This window comes from Lissotriton helveticus, chromosome 3_2 (genome assembly GCF_964261635.1).
Source record: "Lissotriton helveticus chromosome 3_2, aLisHel1.1, whole genome shotgun sequence".
Classification (NCBI taxonomy): domain Eukaryota; kingdom Metazoa; phylum Chordata; class Amphibia; order Caudata; family Salamandridae; genus Lissotriton; species Lissotriton helveticus.
The window spans coordinates 2,009,167-2,030,108 of record NC_136062.1 but is presented as its reverse complement, the minus strand read 5'-3'; the positions used below and the strand labels follow the sequence as shown (position 1 = coordinate 2,030,108).

General features: G+C 41.7%; 1 protein-coding gene across 1 annotated transcript in view; it reads left to right on the top strand.

Moving 5' to 3' along the window:
- Window positions 1-20,942, top strand: part of ADAMTSL3 (ADAMTS like 3) — a 2,298,702-nt gene that overhangs the window by 1,905,555 nt on the left and 372,205 nt on the right. The window contains exon 21 of the mRNA XM_078684728.1: window positions 15,018-16,110. Coding sequence (XP_078540854.1) covers window positions 15,018-16,110 — 1,093 coding nt within the window. The remainder of the gene's footprint in view (window positions 1-15,017; window positions 16,111-20,942) is intronic.

Below are 20,942 nucleotides of genomic sequence, written 5' to 3'. Positions count from 1 at the left end.
ACAGCAGGCGATGAACTGCATATAAACTGCATATGTAGACAGGCAAACGGTACACACACAAAACAACGTGTGTGAAATGTTCAACACAGATCTTTTAGTAAATTCGACTTACATGGTGTATAGACACAGGTTGCCCAGGTGCCTCGTTCATGAGGGAAGATGCGCACTCGTCCGCCATATTTGTTAATGTCTTCGTGGGCCTGATCTTCGGGGTTCTTGGAACATGTGCAACTACTTTCTGGAACAGGTAGCCGAGAAAGCTCTGTAGGGAGAAGCAGAGCACAGCAAGTGAGATATCCACACCTGTGTTTTGCAAATATAACTTTATCAGCATAGATTATAAATCACAGAACTGGTGTCGATGGCAAGACAGGCAATGCGTCTCACAAACAGCTAATAACTGGAAAACAAAAGAAGGGGATCTTTGTGGCCTATTCTGTTTTTTGCACTCACCATGCCATGGATTTTCTTTTATGTGTGCTGGCCCCCATAAATAGATAAAGGAAACAAAACACTGTTAATGAACAAATCTTGTGAAGTGAAGACAAACCATCTAATTAGACCTGTCACTAAAGACAGTAATTAAAACATATCATCTATCCACACATACCATTACAGTCACAGACAGAGAGGAAAAGTACTTGTAACAGGCGAGACTGGGAAACCAAGGAGGCTATAGTAATGGCGCACTAAAATAGTGCATGAAAAGTTAATAGGATCAAGAGGAGATACTGTGGTGAAAGGAGGAGATGTACACAGTAAACAAGAAAGAACATGAAAAGAGATCTTATAGGAAAATAGAGACCCAAAGCGGGAAAATAGAAATAATTCTGCTAATTTCTAAAGCAGCCAATCCAACAGCACCCCTGGCTTTAACACCACAGCATCACGAGTCGCACAAGCAGCTAGAAGGGCCAACTCTAAGTAACCCTGGGTGGAATTCGCGGAGTTGCACTATGCGAAGCTACGCAAAGCTACACGAAGTGCAAAAAAGACTCCTTCACACTACGCGGAGCTCCGCAAGCGGCGGAGTACATTAGAGAAATGCTGTTTGCGGGGATTGAACAGTGCGGGATGCTTGTCCACACTGTGCAATCACTGCGAACAGCACCATGCACAGCGCAAGCTTACCTTTTCTACCGTTCAAGTAGATTTTTACTCGAGCAGTAGCTTTCTCAACACGAACGGGCAGTTTCTCAACGTGAGCTGTCGCGAGCATACGCAACCACTCACAATGAGAAACCTACCACCCCCTCCCCATTATGAGAAATCTCGCCGGGAGGTTTATTTTCCACGCTCGCGCTCACCAACTTGACGGTGGTGAACGCAAGCGAGGAAAAAAACTGCTGCGCAAAGCAGAGTTTTTCGGAACTCTGCGAGCTCTGTGCAACACGGAGTGCTGGTACAGCAGACACATTAGGAGAACAGACCATCATCAGCAAGGCACCAGCAGACAAAATTGTGATCTGCCATCCCTCTCTCCATGTTGTAACCTGGCTGGGCTCCTGTGACAAAACAGATGTTTATGCATTCCGTGGATGGAAACGTCTGCGGTGCTTTTCTTTCCACCTCTCCTTCTGGAAGCTTTGGTTCCATACTTTGTGGGAAGAGTAACCACCTGGGCAGCATAAGCACATCGATCCTTTGCCATGCAGAAATTCAAATTACTTTCATTCACACTTGATCAACGTCAAAGATGCATTCACCATGTGGCCTTAGCAGAGTCTGCACTGTTGAGTACAGAAAATTAAGCAGGCCTGTGACACTTGGTGAGATGGTTCTTACTTTTTAAATAGGTTGTGCTTTTGCACAACTAAGGCAACAGGTATTGCAACATCTGTAAAAAAAAATTGTCAGCTAAGCCATCCAAGCCAAGTGTCAACTTCAATAGCTGCACAAACGAAAAAAGGTCACATGGCAATACTTTTTGTCCCACAGCACTGTCTCAAAAACATGCTAGAGTGATTGATTTAACAAAAATAATGGATCAGCTTGTTCAAATGAGAGGCACTGGCACCCGGCAGACCTCACCATGTAGACTGAATAATATGTTTCCAAGAATGCAGCTTTATAGAGACTTCGCTGGAAGAATTAGCTAGAGTGCAGAAGCCAAAAGTGTATCAGATTTGTGTCGAGATGTTTTTTTTTTTTTAATTCAAGGATCACGAAGATGGGCTTCATTGATATTTGCCGTAAGCAATGTTGTCTTGAGCTCCTTCCTGGTTACCCCATACGAAATCCACCAGCACCATAGCACTCGGAATCAAAAATGACCAGAAGCCACTGTCATGGCATCCACATCAAAGTCCTATTATCGCATGAAGACCAGAATATAAACCAAGCAAGTACTTTTAAAAGAAAGAAAGGAGAAAAGAGGCTCTACTGGGGAAGGCACGGAGTGCCACCTGAGATTAGGCATGGTTATGGATGGACTGGTACCAGTTAAGGAATCTGCCCATTCTAGTTGTCGGGGAGTGACAGGCGTCCAGAAATACAAACTCATAAGAATGGTGTTACTGTGTGTAGGAAAGCAAAATAAACCATGTCGCTTTTTTGAAGAACAATCTGTTACTGATTCAAGAAAAGAACTGTTTAAGATAAGGAAGGAAGCTATAGCAGGGAGCAACACAAACTCTGTAGGATAGGTGTGTTATCCAAGATTGATTTTTGAGACATGAAGAAGGAAATCCCAAAGGCACTCTTCACCAAAACAAAAAGAGTCATTGTGCAGACCCCCCAGGATATAGACATTGGTTCATCCTTCTCCCTCCTTCTGTTGCTGTCACACACTCACTCCTTCAGCTGACCCGTCTTTTCCCACCTTCACTTAGTGTCTCACTTCAGATATACTGCTATATGTATCAACAAACCATTTTGCATTTCCTAAATAGCGAATTTTAAGGAATCGCTATTTAGGAAATGCAAAACGGTATGTATGTACAAATTCGCTTTCCAATAGCGATTCCTTAGCATTCCTAATTTGAGATTAGCAAATTGTCATTCGCAAATTACCCCTTCATTTCCATGGGCCAGGAGGCCCATAGGAATGAAAGTGCAATTTGCAATTAGCAATTTGCTGATCGCAAATTACGGATTTTTCCAAGGGTGCAGGGGTGTCTCAAGAACACCCTGCTGCACCCCTGAAAATGACATTTGGGGGCATATGGCGCACATACATGCCCTAAGGGCATGTATGGGCGTCATATGGCACCTTTGGTTTTTTTCAAAAAAGCTTTTTGATAAGAATTCGCAAATTACCACCAACTAGAAGTTGGTGGTAATTTGCTAATCCTTAATGGCATTTTTTCCATAATATTTGTTTGATACATTGCATTTAAGGAATCGCAAAATTTGCAATTCCTTAAGTGCAATCGCAAAATAAGGATTAGCAAATTTTGCTAATCCTTATTTTGCATCAAACTTGTTTGATACATTCCATATGTCTATTTAGCATTCGCAAAGGCCGAAATTCGCAGAATTTCGGCCTTTGCGAATGCTAAATAGCTTGATACATATAGCGGATAGTGCTGCTCCAAGCCCAGCCCTCGCAGCACTGTATCTCGTGTCTCCTCCCCAAAAGCACAATAATCCTTTACTGCAATGCTACAGCAGGCTCTTAATATAAACGTAATGTCCCTGCCCTTTTGTTTTTCTAATAAATAAAGCATCTATCGCATGCAAAGATTTTTGTGACGTTTTACACAGAAAAACAGGACTAAAAAGAGAAGGCCGTGACCGTAGACTTGAGAAAGAAATGTGCTGGTTTTCTCTGATAAGGGGTGACTCTGTGTTTCACCTGATGGCTGCCTGTGAGGCCTAGAAATACCTAATGAGGCTGCAGATAACAGGTGCCCTGAATGCTAGCACTTCCAAGCGCATACTTAAAACGGTCAAAATACCAGTCCCCCACACCATCATGCTCTTGGGATCAAAGCAGACTAAGCCGTAACACTATAATAAAAGGTAACTCTTTTTTTTCTGTTCTCCTATCGAGATCACATATGGTAATTTTTCAGAAGCTAATTTTCCTTATTGAATAAAGTCCTAAACAATGGCTCTATTGGCAGTTGTACCACATAAAGGAAACATATTATTGTAAGCTGCCCTCAAGTGATAGTGAGGAACAGCACACATCTTTGAGCATTAAACCCACTGTGTAGGGGAGAAATTGTGATTCCAGAGCTCTGGCCTTTTGAATGTCTTTTTTATTTTTTATTATTCACAGCAAAAATTACAGACCAAAATAAACCAATCACATTTCAAAAGCATTTCCTAATACATTGCAGCAAAACATTTATCAGTCCTCATAGTAATCGCGGAAAGCACTCCAAATTTTTATGCCCAGTCTTCTTTTCCTTGGTCCCTTAATAGAAAAAAGGCCCCACTCCAAATTATACATATTTAACATTTTAGCACGCCATTGATGAAAATCAGGCTGTTTTTCCTGAAGCCAATCAGTGGCTATACATAAGCGTGCTACAGTCATTGCAAAAAATATAAAATGCCGATATTTATATAATGGCTCAGCAATCCTATCCTTCGGTATTTTTCCCAACAACAACATAGCAGGGGTAATATCAACCGGCATTCTTATTACAAAGGATAGAAACTTTTCAAGATCTAGTATAAAACCTTGAAGTTTAGCACAGCTAACAAAAATATGTACTGCCCCAGCATCATCGACCCCGCACCTGAAGCACTTGGCTTTATTACCCCCTCCCCATTTTGCCATTCGGATCGGGGTGTAATATAAGTCATACATAGTCTTAAAAAACTGGGCCTTTAAATTTGCCGACATTAATGCCTCCTTGGAGAGGAGTAAGAGATCTACCACGTATATTTCTGGATCATCTAGTAAGCCCACCCATTTTGCCCTTACTTTTTCTAAATCATCACTCCTATCAGCAAGTAACAGTTGGTATACTATTCCTATTTTGACTGACCTCCTAACTCCTTCTACAATTTTATTCTGCTGAAATGACGCCTTTCGTCGGTGTAAAAAGTCTCGAATTTGCAAAAATTTAAAGAAGAAATTTCTAGGACAGGAAAACTGTTCTTTTAACTCCTCAAAAGATTTGCAGGTCCCTTCCTCCTTAAACATATCTCCTAACCATCTAACCCCTTTCCGCTGCCAAATTGATGCCATATCATCATAGAATATGTCTGGAAGAAGCCTATGTGCATTAAAGGGCGTATAATAAGATATTTTCCCTATCGCCATTCTATTAATGAGCCATTTCCAAACCTTGAATGCGCCCATTACTACCTTGAAGCGAGTCCGTTTATAATAGGACCCGTCAATCTCCTTAAAAAATGATTGTTTCGCAAATGGCCCTAGTTGCATTTCAAAAATTGAAGGGGTATTAGCCACATTGGCTTCTGTCTCTCCAGTAATAAGCACCCTCATCTTTAATAAAAAACAAGTTACATAATACAAAAAAAAGTCTGGGACTCCCAATCCTCCCCTTACATACGGTAAAATCATAAACTTCATTGCGCGCCTCGGTTTCCCTGGGCTCCAAAAAAATTTACCACACCTCGCCTGCAAGACCTGTATCTTATCCTTAGTGATTTTTAACGGCATTGACCTAAATAAATATAGCACTTTTGGTAACACGTTAATTTTTACCACATTAGTGCGACCAATAATATTTAAGTACAAACGATCCCACCTATCCAAAGAATACCTAATTTTGTTCATCAATGTATTCCAATTAACCTCAACTAATTCGGTCATATTTGCCCTCAGTTGAATACCTAAATATGTTACCTCCTTCACCACTCTCCCATCCTGCCATCCTACAGTTTCAGAACAGAGAATGTGTTTTTGACTCATTCAATTTGTATCCTGCCACTCGCCCAAACTCCTTGGCCAACCACTCAATTTCTTTAATTGCAATACCAGGATTTACCGTTGTCACAGCGATGTCATCGGCATAAGCGAACACAGAAAAATAATACTCAGCCTCTTGATAAGGTGGGATCGAAACACTACGGTTCAACTGTTCAATAAAAGGGTTAATATAAAGGGCAAATAAAAGAGGAGAACATGGGCAACCTTGACGTGTTCCACATGTGATATTAACAGAATCCGAAAGTAAGCCCATGGCGGAGATTTTGGCCGTCAGAGTAATATATAGAGATTGTATGGCGACCATACATTTTTTACCAAAACCCATTTTATACATCAACTTCCACAAATATCCCCAGTGAACACGGTCAAATGCTTTTTCAGCATAGAGTAAGATGAGCACTAAATCATTTTTTTTAACAGCCGCGATATCAAATAGCGTAATAACTTTATTGACATGCTCTACCGTACCTCTTTTTGGTATAAAACCATGTTGATGATGTGACACTAGGGACACCATACAGTTAGATAACCGATCAGCTAATATTTTCGAATACATTTTATTGTCAGCATTTAATAACGATATGGGTCGATATGACCCTACTAAGACCGACTGCTTGCCCTTCTTACAGAAAACCGCTATAGTGGCGTCTGCCCATGATCTAGGAGGAGAACCTCGCTGAGCCGCCTGCATAACTACTAAAAGCTCCTTCTTGATAATATTATAAAACTGGCTGTAAACCTCACTGGGTATTCGATCGGGGCCAGCAGCTTTACCGGTAGCAAGGCTTTTTACAGCTTTTTCCAGCTCCTCCTCCCTAATCGGAGCTTCCAATTCCTGCACCACTATTGAATCCAATTTTTTTAAACCCAATTCAAACATTTCTAACCAATCCAGCCCGTCCTCGTCTGTCCTTCTATGCTGATCATATAATTCTGAATAAAACTGCCCAAAAATTCTTAAGATTTCTTGAGGATCAGAATGAGCCACCACCCGAGCATCCTTCATTGTCAAAATATTTCTAGCCAACTCCTTCATTCGAAGCTATACCGCCAACCTCTTTCCAATTGTTTCACCGTACTCATGCTTTTCCATCTTTGATGTTAAAAACCTCCTTGTGTTCTCCACACACCAGAAACCCACAACTTTCGCTCTGTCTTTTGCTACCTTATCCTCTAAATTACTCAGATCGTTCTGATCTCTGACCACCCCATTCATCAGTAAAGTTTCAGACTGTATTAAATACTGATATAGTGTATCTAACTCTTGTCTAGCCTTCTTTTGCTGGTGGAACGTGAAGCTCATACATTCACCACGAAATCCCGCCTTAAAGGTATCCCAAATTATAGGAACCGTGGCAGTACCCTTATTTTCCTTAAAAAAAAAGCTGAATCCACCTTCCCATATGGGCTTCAAAATCGTTATTTAACAACAACTTCCTGTCAAATGTAAAATTTAGTGATCTAGGTCTACTTGTACCTCCAACATGTATCTCCATTACAATAGGAGCGTGGTCCAACGTAATTCTGGGGTAGACACTGACTGTCGCTCCATCCAGTACTGAAGCTGGGGCAAAAAAGTAGTCCAATCTAACCAGTTTCTTATGCGGATAAGAGTAAAATGTATACCTGCTGTCCTGTGACCTCAAGTGACCCCACACATCCACCAACCCTTGATTCTCAACTAAATTATGTAACGCCTTATACACTTTTGGCTTACGCCCCTTATACTTAGCGAACCCATCCAACAATGCGGTGTTAGTCAAATTTATATTAATATCGCCACAGACCACCACTGGCTGAGGCCAAGTTGCCAGCTCCAAATTCACTTCATTTAGGATTTCCGGATCGTCTAAGTTGGATCCGTACACAGTGCATAACGTCATATTTTTTCCCTCAACACCACATTCTGCTATCGCCCACCGTCCCTTCTTATCACTTAGTGTCCGCCTAATGGTGACCTTGTTTCCCTTACAGAGAAAAGCCACCCCCCGTATTACGCTAGATTGTCGTGTTGTGACCACTAATGAAAATCCAAGTTCTTTCAACACCTCCCTTTTTGCCCATGGGATATGGGTTTCCTGGAGACAAAGTAAGTGTGGTGAAATATATCTCAGCTCAGCCGCAACCTTATATCTCTTATTGACATTATTCAACCCGGAGACATTCAATGAGCAAACTCTTAACCCTTTAGTTGCCATTTCTCCTCGGAAGACTTGTACATTGGCGAGCACTTCCCAAACATCGTGTTACTCAGATCTAAAAAAAAAAAATATTCTAATGAACCCCAATCCATTCTGATGTTAAAGGCTAGATGGCAATTTCTACATATTTTGCTGTGAACATTTACCCCCCTTTTTCCCACACCCCACTCGTGCACCCCCATACCCAACCTCCCTTATACCCAACCCCCCCTACCCCCTCTACCCCAACCCCCCAACCCTTAATAGAGGCTTTAGGACTAATGGTCCTGTTGATGCGAGCTTGCCCCCAACCTCCTGCCTTCGCCCACAGGGCATTTTGCTACATATCATTAGAAGTAAAAAAAAAGAGTGGAAACCATTGCTGCTCAAGAAAATGCAGAACAAAGAGAGAGTACCCTTACTAGCCTAGTAACTTAAGTTTACAAATACATACAACAAAAAAACTAGTTACATGTACCCAAAAATTCCTTAGCAGCCGCTGCAGACATAAAGAAGTGAGTACGCTCCTTGTATATAACTTTCATTTTAGCTGGAAACATCAAGTAAGACTGTGCACCCTTGCTTTGAAAGTCCGGAATCAATTGCCGGAACTGCCATCTTGATTCAACTGACTGCTTGCAAAGATCGGGGCGCACAAAAAACACACACTCAAGCCCACTTCTCTTTCTATCTGGCCGAGCTTTCGTAAAAATTTCCTCACGGGCCAAGAAGCTATTAAATGCTACTAAAATAGCTCTTGGTTTCTGGTCCCGCTGGTTTGCTCTGTTATTAAACAGAAACCGATGTGCCCACTCCACCTCCCTTTCCCAGTCCCAACTAGTGGACTCAGGAAATGACTTTTTTAACAGCTTAAATATGAAACCTCGAGGATCAGACCCCTCCTTGCCCTCCGGAATCTTTAAAAACCTTAAATTATTTCTGCGTTACCAATTCTCTAAATCAATCAGTTTCCAATTAATATCCTCCTTATTGGCAAGTTGCAGTTCAAGTTATTTCTTCTGTTGTACCAGTTCATCCTCGAGGGTAGATATGCGTGCCTCGGCTTCATTAGCTCTTACTACAAACTCAGCGTGTGACTTAACAAGACGCCTAACTGAGTTCTGTAACTTCTTACAAGAGTTCTGCACTCTCAAGCTATCTTCCCTGTTTTCATCCCTGTGCTGCATCATAGTCTTATATATCAGCCCCAGTGTTATTTCTTCCAGTGGCTCCTCTCCCCTGGAGGGGACAGCAAAGTTGTCTCCTTCCCTCTCGGCATCTCCTCCATTTATTTCTCCAATCTGATTTAACTACAGTTTACGTACTGTACGAGATTCAGAGCCCTGATCTTCCAATTCAAAACTACTATGAATACTGCCATCCTCCAAACTCATATATGTGGCATATTGCTGCACAAGATCTTCGGAGGAGGACATAGACTGTTCAGATAGAGAATAAAAATCTGCAGAGTCAGACTCAGTAACATTAGGGGTATGTGGTTCGTGTACGACCCCCCCTTGTAGCCCATTCTCGCTCCTGGGTCTCTCCATATCGGCGGCCTTAATGGTGGTTAGCTTTAACTTCGAAGATATAGCCGAGTCAGACATTGTTTCCTGCTCATTGTCTAGCAAAATCTCCTCATTTATTGCTTCAATGTTGCTTGAGCCTATCTCTAATACAGGGCTAGCGAGAGCAGACTCCAAACCACTCACTGTCCCACTCACCATCCCTGACCCCTGTATTCCTTCTGCTATAATGTCTTCGTTCCTCTGCCCAACTCCTTCTCCCCCGTTCAATGTCTCAGTCATTTCGAAAGCAATCTCTTCGAGTTGACCTTGTTTGAATTTTTCCTTATTCTTAACTGAAGAAAATAACTCCGGGCTTCCTTTTACAGATTTCGCGGCGCTCTCACCGCCCTCCTTACCACGGGCCGCTCTCCCTGCTTTATCCGACTCCTTACTTCGTGTGTCGGGAGGGCAGCAACCTTCGCCGTGCTTGAAGTCTCTTGTCCGTCCGGCAGTTCGGATATTGCAGCTCCCTGACCACGACCTCTTCGTCCTTTGGGAGCCATTGCTCCTTCCTGCACTCCCTCCACCACTCTCTGATTCACACGCCCAACAGCGAAACCACTAATCCTGAACCAGGTGGGCCAGGTGAGCCGCCTTCAATGCACCGCCCACAGCCACCGCGGGCTCCGTACTCCGGCTCCACTTGCCGCCGCTACTCGAAACCAGCACATCTACACCCAGGGAAGCTGTTTTTTCTTCTTTTCTTTGGTCAAAAAGTCAAGTGCAGCCACGTAAATCGGCAGCACTGTTGAAAGCCTCCCTCCCGTCCACTCTTTACTCGAGCAGCACTGTGTCCCGTAGGGTCCCGCAGGAGCAGCTTGCTCACGCGTCCAACGTGGACGCCATCTTGCCTCCCTCAATATGCATTTGCTTCTGTTCCCCTTCCACTCCCCACATGCTGCATAAAATAGAAATTTTCACAAAAATGTTTTTTTAAGCTCCCGATTCAAAATATTTTAGCAATGTTGCACACATAGTGCAGTGATAGTTCGCCATTCAGCTGTTGATTGCTGTCATCAAAATCTTGCCCAGACAGAGTGATCATCCCCACTGGATGGAAGAAGGGAATGTACTGTACAGCAAGAAACAAACGGTCCTAACATGGTGGAAAGACTGCTTGTTTTCCTTTAAAAACATCTTGTTTCACTATTAACGCAAATTTACATTTAAAGCGCAGCCATTATTTTCAAAGCGGAAGGTATTCTGAGATGTACCATAAAGGTCTGCAAGGATTTTTCTCAATTGAAGGAGGCTCTTGTGTTTTCACTAAAGATCATATTTTAGTTACTGGTAAGTAACATATTGATGGATACTCACAGAATAGGCAGTACATTGTTTCTTAAGCCTATGCATTTGTATACCATTGGGATCCCTTTGTTTTCAACATGGTATTAAAGTCACAGAACGTGTCATACAATTGTCTATTCCTCATATCTTGCTGTATGATTTACTTCTCTATTCCACATAATTTTCCATGCTTTGCTTCATGAATTAGTGGTCTTTACCGCATAACTGCCAACCCTAGAGTACAAAGTGCTTGGCTGAATAGGCCCCACATAACATGAGGCCACTTTAGCTATTACATAAAATGACTCATGGTTGTTGATGCATTATTTCACAATTGTGTGACAGAAAAAGAATTGAGGCTAAACATACATAAATATGTTGCAGCAGTTTCATGGAATTGAATAAAAATAAACATACAGAATCCTAGTCTAAAGTTCTTAATTATTGTGCTGGGCTGTAATCTTCTTTAGGGCATATACAAATTTCTCACAGGAAGACTTGATGCTCTGACTATAATAGACCCAGCAGGGAACTTGGTCAGAATAAACAAAAAGGTGTCCAGGTCGGCAACTTGTGAATTGTGTTGCCTTTTTGATGTCAAATCTTACCTGACAGCCCAGCTGCCTGATTTACAAAATACATCTTGGTGCCATTCAGAAAAATGACCTAGGAATGCATTCCGACTGTTGCTTACCATTGGCTTTGTGGTTTGTAACTCACATTTTCTGGCTTCCTATTTGCTGGCTTTATTTGTTTTAGACTGTCCAGCTTGAATTTGTCCCTCCTGTTTCCCAAACCTTGTGTACTGCATTCTTTCACAAACCATCTTTCCATAAACAGGCCTTTCAATCTTGTTCTTATCTTGTCACATTTCCTGTGCCTTCAAAGACCAAGGTCAAAAGTCAAGCTCTCTCTTCAGAGGGAGCTTGGTGTTTACTTTTCTTTCTCTGACTTCAAAGTGAAAGAATTTATGTGGCAATCTGGCTGAGTACCCATGTAAATGGAGACGATGTAGGATGATTTTCATGTGTAGCACACAAAAAAACAAGCATTTTGATTTGCAATAGGGCTCACATTACTGAACGTTTGAGCTATTAGCATTGCAAATAATAATGCAACGCCAATAACTCAAACTTTCAGCAATGTGAGACCTATTGCATTGCAAATGCTTGTTATTCTTGTCTTCAAGAAAATTGTGCATGTCCTCTCAGTGTTGTTGCAAGGCACTATATCTGATGATCCCTACAATCAAGACATATCAACAGTGATTTTCCTCATTTGAATAAATCACCAATCTTCCATTGCCTTCTTATCCTCACCTAATGTTGTTGGTGCTTTCGCCCACACACTAATCAATAAAACTGGATCCCAGTTCAGTATCTCCTAACAGACTCTTTCTCTCACATAGGTACATATTGCACCTGCTACACAAAGAATCACACAAACATGCAGAAACCTACAACTCTTAGACTCCATTTTTTGATTTAGTTTTCAGCGGGTTCAACTAAAGTAAAATAAGGGCTGGACTATAAATGGAAATCTGTGCACAGTGTACATATAATGCTTAAACTGACACTTTTTCCACCAGCAGAAAATCTTCCAATTTACTTTTGCTCATACCTCAACATTTTCCCCTTTTTCCATTGGAAGAATATTTTTCCTTGAGTAGAGACCTCTTTTACTATACCTCATGGAACCTGGGGACATTTGTTTGCTGTTCACACCCACTTTACTCACATATGCCAGACTTTACTGGCAACAACTTTATGTGCTTAAATTGTGTATGAAAATCATCAGCAACATGTGAATAGCGACAAAGTTTAGATTTTGTGGGTATGATTTGCCTCCTAATTCCCCCTTAGCCATTCACTTGAAAAATGCATGTTCTTCTAATACGCCTCAAATTCACTGCATGTTATTCATCGTGCTACGCTTCATCTGATTTTCTAAGTCAGGATCTCAGAATTTTCGCTCACAGATTATTGTGCATCTAACTTCATCTTAGGTATTCATAAAACTGTGAATTGGTGCCTGTGTGTTTAAGTAGGGAACATGCTTGCAATTTAGGAGTAAATTGGCTAGTATTCTAAACAAATTTGGTACAACAGTGCCTGTGGATCACTTGCTTTGCCATGTAGCTGTCGCCAATGCATTGTAGCCTCAAAATGTAAGTTTTGAGTACTATTGTGCACCAGAGTGGCCTGTGGGGTTAAACCTTTGGCTGCTAGACCTTGTCATTCACGCGGTTGCATGTGGATTTTGGGCTTGTATCCTTAGAAGCCTTTGTTTGCATAAATCCATAGGTGGAAGAAGTTTATGCTCTTCAGGTAAATGCTGATATAACTATTGTTTTCTGTCTGACCTGGAGCAAACACACTTTAAATAGTCCTTAATTTGAGCCCGAGGTTGCAGGTGGGGCCCACCGGCACTGGGATTGCCACTTACTTTTCCTCATGAAATTTTGACCCAGAGCAAGAGCTAGAAAAACACAAAAGGAGGAAAAGAGAAGGAAGAGAAAGAGGAAACAATGGCAAAGGGAACAAGAATTTTCAAAGCAATAAGGTCTTGCATTTACGCAAGTTTAATCTATTGGCATTGTAAATGACAATGCCTTTTATTTGTTTTAAAAACGAAAACAAAAATAAAATGCATTGTCTTTTACAATGCCAATAGCTCAAACTGGTGCTAATGTGAGGCCTTGCAAATGCTTGTTTCTTAAATCTCAAGACCTCCCATAGCTCTGGATTTTGATTACATGCCTGCTTTCATCACGGTGCCACCCCTCCCATGTCTAGAACGGATTGGGTCAGGGTTTGAAGTGTCATGATGGGAATTGGCTATGGTCAAAATCCTTCTACGAGGATTTCCTTACATTACATAAACCCAGTGGCGGCTCGCAGAGGGAGTGCTGCGGAGCGGTGGGGCAAGGGAGGGGCAGGGAAGGGGGTAGTGGACTCAGACATACGATGGACAGGAGTAAAGTAAGTAATTAAATAAATAAAACTATTTACCTTGCACTCACTGCATCTCCGAGTTGGCGATGCAGCGAGCGCAAGGTAAATAATTACTTACTTTACTCCTATCCGTCATATGACCGAGTCCACTACGCCCCACCATGCCCCTCCCCCGCCCTACCTACCGCCCTGCAGCACTCCCTTGGCGAGCCGCCACTGCATGAACCCCTCACCAGCAGAGGGCAGATCAGTGCCATTCTGGAAACAAAGGATAAAGTGGACACTTTTCTCGAGTCTTATCTTCTTGGTTGCATGGGGAAGCTGCTGCACTTGCTTGTCACAGGACCATTTACTCAGTACAACTCCCCCACCTCGAAAAATATATTAATTTAAAAAAAAAGTGGAAACAAGAAATGATGCAATGCCTACTAACTTGTTTTATTCACTTATGATTGAATTCAATGGTCCGAAATATAATTATCATCAAGCTAAAACAAAGTTTCACAAAGCAATGGGAAGACAGGAAACATTATGGCTCCAATTAAGAGCGGTCTGTTTATTCAGACCCTTGCGCAAACAAATATTTTTTCAGTGAATGCAATCACAAGTTTAGCAATATTTACTGTATCCCCCTCAATTTTCTTCAGGTGGATATCGGCAGGTCAAGCATGCCAAATGTTACCCCCCAAAAAGGTAGAGTAAAGACTGGTACATGTGGATTTGGGTCTAAAAGCACCAAAATATGCAGGATTCCCCACCACCCCTTTCGGCTAGGGAAAACCCATAATAGAAGTTATTTATCGAATCTGACAAATACTATTTCCCTCAGTATTCGTTTTATAGGCCGATAAACTTCTCCCCACTTTACCACTCATAATGAGAGCCTTTAGGTAAGTTCAAGAAAGTTTGAGATTTTACCATGCAAAATGAGTTAAATTAGTAATACTGTTAAAAGCAACTGATCCTGCTGTTAAGAGAATCTGATGAGGACGTTGCTTGTTGAGGGGAGTGAAATATGAGTAGTATATAAAAATACGAGGCTTTACATTTGTGTAGTAAAAGACTTATAGGATATCCCAGTGGCCCAATGTTTGCTTGCTTTAGTTGATATGGATGGAAATTTTAACCAAATTTCTTAAGTTTCTTTTTTTTCTTTTTTTCTTTTTTTTTCCAGGGACTAAGCAACATAGTAAGCAAAATCTTCCTGAAAAGCATAGCATGCGTGGCCCGCAAATTCTAAGTCTCCACAGAGTCTACATACAGACAAGGCAAGAAAAGCGCATCAATTTCACCATTGGGAGCCGGGCCTACCTGCTCCCCAAGACATCAATCATAATAAAGTGTCCCGTACGACGGTTCCCCAAGTCCTTCATTCAGTGGGACAAAGATGGCAAGTCTCTGACCAGCTCTAAAAGGATTGGCATCACCAAATCCGGGTCCTTGAAGATACATCATCTTGAAGCCAGTGACATTGGTGTGTACAGATGTGCCGCTGGCTCGGTTTATGATACCTTTGTTCTGAAACTGATAGGCACAGATAACCGGTTATTAGATGCACCAAGATTTGAGAAGCGCATACATCAGCATGGAGGCGTGGACCACAATGAAGCTACCAGCATAGGATCGAGATGGAATAAAATAAGCCCCATGTGGAAAATGTGGAGCAAAAAAAAAGATTTGTACCTAGACGATAGTCGGGCTGACCATGAAACGTTCATGAGAAACCTGGAGACACTAGTCACAAATTCAGCAGAAGCCTATGGATCCCATGAGTTTGAGAATAAGAGGTTAGAAGCGGCTGTACTCGAAGGAGCTTACAGCATGGACGCTGTTCAATTTGAAGCGCTGGTGAAAAACATGAGTCAACTTGTTGACACTGGGGAAGTCAATGATGACCTAGCTTCACAGGTTATATCTCATTTGCTTGCGGAATTGTCTAGGCCACTTCCCACAATTCGAAAGTGGAAAGGGCCTCACCAGCAAAATGTATCAGACCTAAAGCTTGCTGGCAAAACGCCGAATGAGTTCGAACTCCTAAATAGCAAATCCAGGGAGAAGCCACTGTACAAGCACAAGGGACCAGTTATACAAAGGTGGAAACAAAGTTTGGCGATTTCCTTTAACGCATCGTTAAATGTGTTCATTGGCCATACTGCCCTTTTGACTAATGCCACAGAAGACCTCACTATACACTGTGACGTTGAGGAGGCATTTAAACCTAAAATATCTTGGACAAAGGATGGTGCGGAAGTACAGCCTTCTGAAAAGTGAGTTGCTTACTGAAATATGTGTTTCTGTTAATTTTATATAACTCCTTATCCTGCTTACTTGCCTTTCAATTAGCTGGAGGATTTCTTAGCATGATGCTGGACTTGATGCGCTTATGTACCTTTTGGTGTTTGGCCTGAATGATTTCTAGGTAGAGTGTTGCGAGTGATCCATTCATTTCCATCACAGGTTTTACGATCTACTGATGTGTTTCTTCAGAATGTATCTTCTACATTATGGTCGTTAGGACTGGTGGATGCTCCCAGCTTTGATCTGAATGGTTATTGAAAGATGTATTTACTTATTTAATGTCTAAACAATAAATAAAATCAAGCTTGTGCAGAATAATGCACTAGAAAGTGACAGCAATTAAGTGTCACCAAATAAATCCATCTTTCCCCTTTTGCAAAAGCATAAGATGTTTTGTCAACTGAGGACTGCCAGTCAACTCTGGTCAGTGATAGTGGTCTGAACCCGTGTGTATATTAGCACTTATCAACAGACAGGGCCTGACACACTAAAATCAGTGTGTTGATCAGGGGCGCTATCAGTAATACAGCAGGTGCAGTGGCACCGGCACCCAGAGGACTGAATGGACCGTTAGACCTCAGGCCATCCGTTTTCATTACTTGCACTGGGGCACATAGCACCCTAACTATGCCACTGTGTGTCATTCATGCCTTTCACAATAGGAAAAGCTTTTGCCTATTATCAGACAATACTGTTGAGCCTCTTGTGTACTTTGTGTGTTATGGAAATACCATTTTATTAGGAATTCTTCCTAAAATCAAGGGCATGTTTAGTGCACTACTTTTGAAAAGTACATGATTTTCCAAACGTTATCCTTCCCAATTAAATCATTTTCCACAGTGAGTAGTTAAAATGAAGTCTACTAGAATTATTTTAACAAGTCACACATCACAGCGGTGCGTTGAAAGTGTGCCGTACTGCTACGTCAATGCAACAGAGTCATGCGGTACACTTTCAATTTCTTTTTGAAAATAGAGAATTTGCAATGACCCCACACTGCCTTCACCATGGGAGTTTTCACCCATGGCATGGGGTGATGGAAATGTTTTTACTTACACTTACTGTCATGTTTTGAATGGTGATAAGCGAAAGTAAAAACGTGCCATGTATTCATCCAATCTGAATAGGGCGGACAGATAAATGATGGATTATAGAGTATTCTACGCCGCTGACATACTGATGATCCACCACGCCCTAAACGAGGCAGGCGGACTGTCAGTATGGTTGGAAGGGTACTCTGTCGCCTTTGCAACTGAGTACCCTTTCTGCCTCATTCTAAACCAGGCCCAAAGTCCTCACATGGAAACCTTCACTGGGCGAAGGCCCGGAAAGTATCCAGCCATCAGGTGACCTTCTTCGTGCATGAAATTCAAATGTCTCCCACTCTGAGCTTTCCTGCCTCATAAAGCCCGCATCCAGTGGGTATCTGACAACATGGAGCACAGTCTGCTGCCTTCACTTATTCAGGATTTTTGCCTTGTATTCCAGAGACTAAGTCCAAAGGTAAAACTTTTCACCTATACGAAAAGGGTAACCTATTTCTGACACTTGCTCCATCGTGGTCAACCTTAAACCTTACCCATGTCATGGTGAAGGGCAACCACATGACCACAGTTGGCCCTTAATTGTTTTGATGCTATTTTTAACCTTGTACTTTACAAATTTATAACTCCAGTTGTACTTATTGGATGTTTGCCATTTTGGTGGCATTTTATGGATTACAACTTACTCTATTTTTCTGAATTGGTTTGACATTTTCCTTGTTCTTGTGTTTTGACTTTATTACTGTTTGAGTACTTCATAAATATATAAGCATTACCTCTAGTTAAGCCTGTATGCTTTGTGCCGTAGCTACCAGGGGGTTGAGTTTGGGTTAATTTAGTGACTTTGGTGGGTCACCCGGACAAGAATTGTGGATATTATTTGAAGTGGGTACCCACCCTCTGTCTAATAGTCCACTTTCTTCAACATATCCATAACATATTTGCAAAGCAGACATACTCAAGAGAGTCTTAAAAGTTTGGCTTAGACAATATGAAGCATATTTGGTCACCTCATGTAAAGTAGTAAATTTGAGTATTCATTAGTAGTAACATATGCAGATCTCGTACTTGCATGGCAGCCTACCTTACACCTACCATGGGTTAGACTCAAGTGTAGGAAAGTGTGCAACAATTTATCCAGAATGTGTGTAGTAAAACAATTGACAGTGATGAAAAATATTATTTAGAGGAAGTAGCAAAAACTATTTAATCTGCATTGCATACTGCCCCCACACATTAAATTAGGAAAAGAGTCATAAATTCCCAATATGCCTAAAACACAAGTCTGTGTACTTTATGACATAAATATTATGCATGTTAGGAGAGAGGTACTATAAAGATGAATATACAAACATATAAAAATGTTGCATATAGATAAATGTTGATAAGTTAGGAAGGCTTTAATACTAGTGTTTAACCCTTCGTGTGCGGAGGACGGCCAGTGCCGTACTCTGCACAAGTCCTCATATGCTGAGGACAGCTTTGTGCCGTCCTCACACCCACGGCAGAAAATCTCTCTGGCGCCAGCACCATAGGGATTTCCTTTTACAGCCTCGGGAGCTAGGGAAGAGCTTCCCCAACAACCAAGACTATTTAAAAAAAAATGTAAATGATGATCAGCTCACATGACGCGCTGACATCATTACAATGAAAACAAAAGTGAAAACAGCCAATCGACTCATTTCACTTTCACTTCAAAGGTGCTCCGGGGAATATCTCAGCCCCCCTCCCCTCAAGCACCAATACAGATGGGAGAGATATCATTGGAATTAAGAGACTCTCCCCTTTGCAATGGTCCCTTTCCCGAGTGGATCCCTGCTTGGGGATTGCCACAGAATGGCAATACTTAAGCAGGGATCCACTCCACTAGACACCAGGGACTCTTTTTTGAGGGGGAGCTGCCCCCTCGTAATGGGCCAGTGCTCGTGCACTCGACAGGCGCAAATCAAACCAGAGTCAAAGATAGTTGCTCCACAAGACTACCATTGACCTTGGTTTGATGCTCATGTGTCGCGTGCATTAGACCCAGCGACACAAGTCAGGTATCATTTTTATCTGGATAAGGGAGAGAATGTTGGGTGGCAGGAATTTTGTGGATACCTGCTGATTCCGGAAGTTTACATCACTAAAATGCAAGGAAAATGTGCAATTTTAGGCAAAGTTTGAGGTTTGCAGGTCACTGTGGGTAATAAAACTTTGTGGGATCCATTCGCAACATACTATCCTGGACTTCCCTGGGTATCTAGTTTAAAAAAATGTACAGGTTTGCTAGGCTTCCCTTGGTAAGGGCCCAAAACTCACAACTACCCACTTTGCAAAAAATACGGGTCCGTTTTGTATGGAAAAATGTGATGTATCCATCTTGCGCTTTGGGCCATTTCTTGTCGCAGGCACTATGGCTACCCATAGAATAGAGGTACCACTTTTGTTAGAAGACTTAGGAAAATGCTGGGTAGAAGTAATTTTGTGGATCCTCAAAAGTTCTAGAACTTTCCATCACAGAAATCTGAGGAAAATTAGTTCTTTTAGTCAAAGTTTGAGGTTTGCAAGAGATTCTAGGTAAATTAACCTGGTGAGAGCCATACAAGTCACCCCATCCAGGATTCCCCAGGTGTCTCGTTTTCAAAATTGTACAGGTTTGCTAGGTTTCCCTAGGTACTAGTTGAACTAGGGCCCAAAATACACTGCTACCCACTTTCCAAAAAACAGGTCTGTTTCAAATGGAAAAATGGGATGTATCGATGTTGCGTTTTTGGCCATTTCCTGTCACTGCCACTAGGCCTACCCACACAAGTGAGGTACCATTTTTGTCAGAAGACTAGGCGGATGCTGGGTGGAAGGAAGTTTGTGTGTCCCCGCAGATTCCATAACTTTCCTTCACAGAAATGTGAGGAAAATGTTTTTTTTAGTCAAAGATTGCAGTTTGCAAGGGAATCTGGGTATACCAACCTGGTGTGAGGCATGCAAGTCACCCTATCCTAGATTTCTCTAGGTGTGTAGTTTTAGAAAATGTACAGTTTTGCTAGGTTTCCCTAGGTCCTGCCTGAGCTGAAGCCCAAAATCCACAGCTACCCACTTTGCAAACATTGGGGCAGTATTAAGTGGAAAAATATCATGCATTCATGTTGCATTTTGAGCTATTTCCTGTCCTGACTACTCGGCCTACATTCGGAAGACACGTTGAAGTTTAGAGTAGTATGTTATTTTTTTATTCCCAATTTGATTTCACTGCATTTGTGCCTTCCAAATTCAAGCCAGAGTGTAAGAAAAAAGACATTTTTTAAAATACCCTGTAGATCATATTCTCGTACGGATATCTACAAATTCAGGCATGTACAAATAACCACTGTTCCTTAACCTCATACCTTGAGCCGATTTCAGCAATACATAGGTTACTTTTGATACCTATATTTTTACCCTACATATTTCACTATATGACTTGGTCTATCCTCAGTACACAATGAAAAATAATTGTGTGGTTCAGCTCAATTTTTGGCTCTGGGTACCTCGGATTCTTGGAGAAACTACAAACCCTATATAACCCCAGAACTAAAAGGGTCTAACAAGCGTAATGATACATTGCTTTTGTAATTCGGCCATTGTGACAAAAAGTTACAGATGAGAATATTGTCAGAAATGGCAGATTTATCATACTCTTTTTCAATATTTACTAAATTCAAGAGTTAGTTTCCTTGAGAAAACCTTGAGGGATCCACACATATGACTCCATGCTGAATTTGGACTTCAGTCTACTTCTC